The sequence below is a fragment of the Fibroporia radiculosa genome (assembly GCF_000313525.1).
Source record: "Fibroporia radiculosa TFFH 294 genomic supercontigs, scaffold21692, whole genome shotgun sequence".
NCBI lineage: Eukaryota > Fungi > Basidiomycota > Agaricomycetes > Polyporales > Fibroporiaceae > Fibroporia > Fibroporia radiculosa.
The window spans coordinates 5,762-6,800 of NW_012133022.1; the positions used below are offsets into that span (position 1 = coordinate 5,762).

At 44.3% G+C, this 1,039-nt stretch overlaps 1 protein-coding gene across 1 annotated transcript in view; it reads right to left on the reverse strand.

Moving 5' to 3' along the window:
- The window catches only part of FIBRA_09278 (uncharacterized protein), a gene marked incomplete at both ends in the record, with an annotated part of 802 nt that extends 324 nt beyond the window's left edge, over window positions 1–478 (reverse strand). Inside the window, one exon of the mRNA XM_012321595.1 lies at window positions 361–478. Coding sequence (XP_012176985.1) covers window positions 361–478 — 118 coding nt within the window. The remainder of the gene's footprint in view (window positions 1–360) is intronic.
- Between the last annotated feature and the right edge of the window lie 561 nt (window positions 479–1,039).

Genomic DNA, 1,039 nt, shown 5'->3' on the forward strand with positions numbered 1-1,039 from the left:
CATGTATATCACTGACCCAACTCAGTGTCTCATACTTATTAGACTCTATTTGCTCTGCACTATTTAAGTAGCACTACTTGCACTACTGTACTTTAGTTTTGTCCTCTTGTCCCTACATACACTTCATAGGGACAGTGTCCCTTAGTAATAGACTCAGTTGTCTATTCCATCCCTGGTCTCAGTCTGAAGCCTAGCTTCAACCAGTATACACTCTCAAACCACTATCAGTTATAGCGGCTCAGTTTGTAACTCTAGTATCAGCATAGGACTATAGCGTGTATAAGTCCTAGTAACAGTTAGCCAGTTGAACTCCTGATCCTCAGTTGTTGGGTCCCTTAACAGCGACATAATCTAACAAACCTTCCACACATGGAATGAGGTAAGCATTCTTGATGGTAGCATCATTGAGTCTCTGATAGTCCTGCCATGGACATAAATCCCCTGACTTCTTGTTGACAAAGAAGAATGGTGATGCCATGAGAGACTTAGATGGACGAATATATCCTTTCCATAGGTTTTCCTCAATAAAGGTATCCAGTTCCTTGAGTTTCACTGGTGAAAGTAGATAGACTTTTCCTCATTGGGGCTTGAAATCAGGTACCAAATCTATTGCATGATCACATGGTTTTTGCTCTGGTAGATGTTGATAGGCTTGCATAGTGCATGAGCGCGCTTTGAGCCGAAATTGACATTCAAAGCATTCAAAATGTCTGCCTTCAGGAAAGCCTGCAATACTTCAACACAAAAACATCTTTGAGCAAAGCCTGTTCTTCAACATCTTCAAAGCATTGCAACCTCACTACAATCCAATTGGGATCTTTTGGTGGCAGCCTTATTCCAGGGGCTCAACTCCGAGGGCGAATCCCCATCATCAAGAGACTGAGACACCCGATACAGGGCCGTTGGGCGACCCATTAGGTCAGTGCACTCAGGTCACAATGCCAATACTTGCAACAGTTGGGTCTCCAAGACTAGCAAGATGTAGCATGTGGGACAGTGATGCGACCTTGGGAAACCTAACCCTAACTCGGGGGGGGGG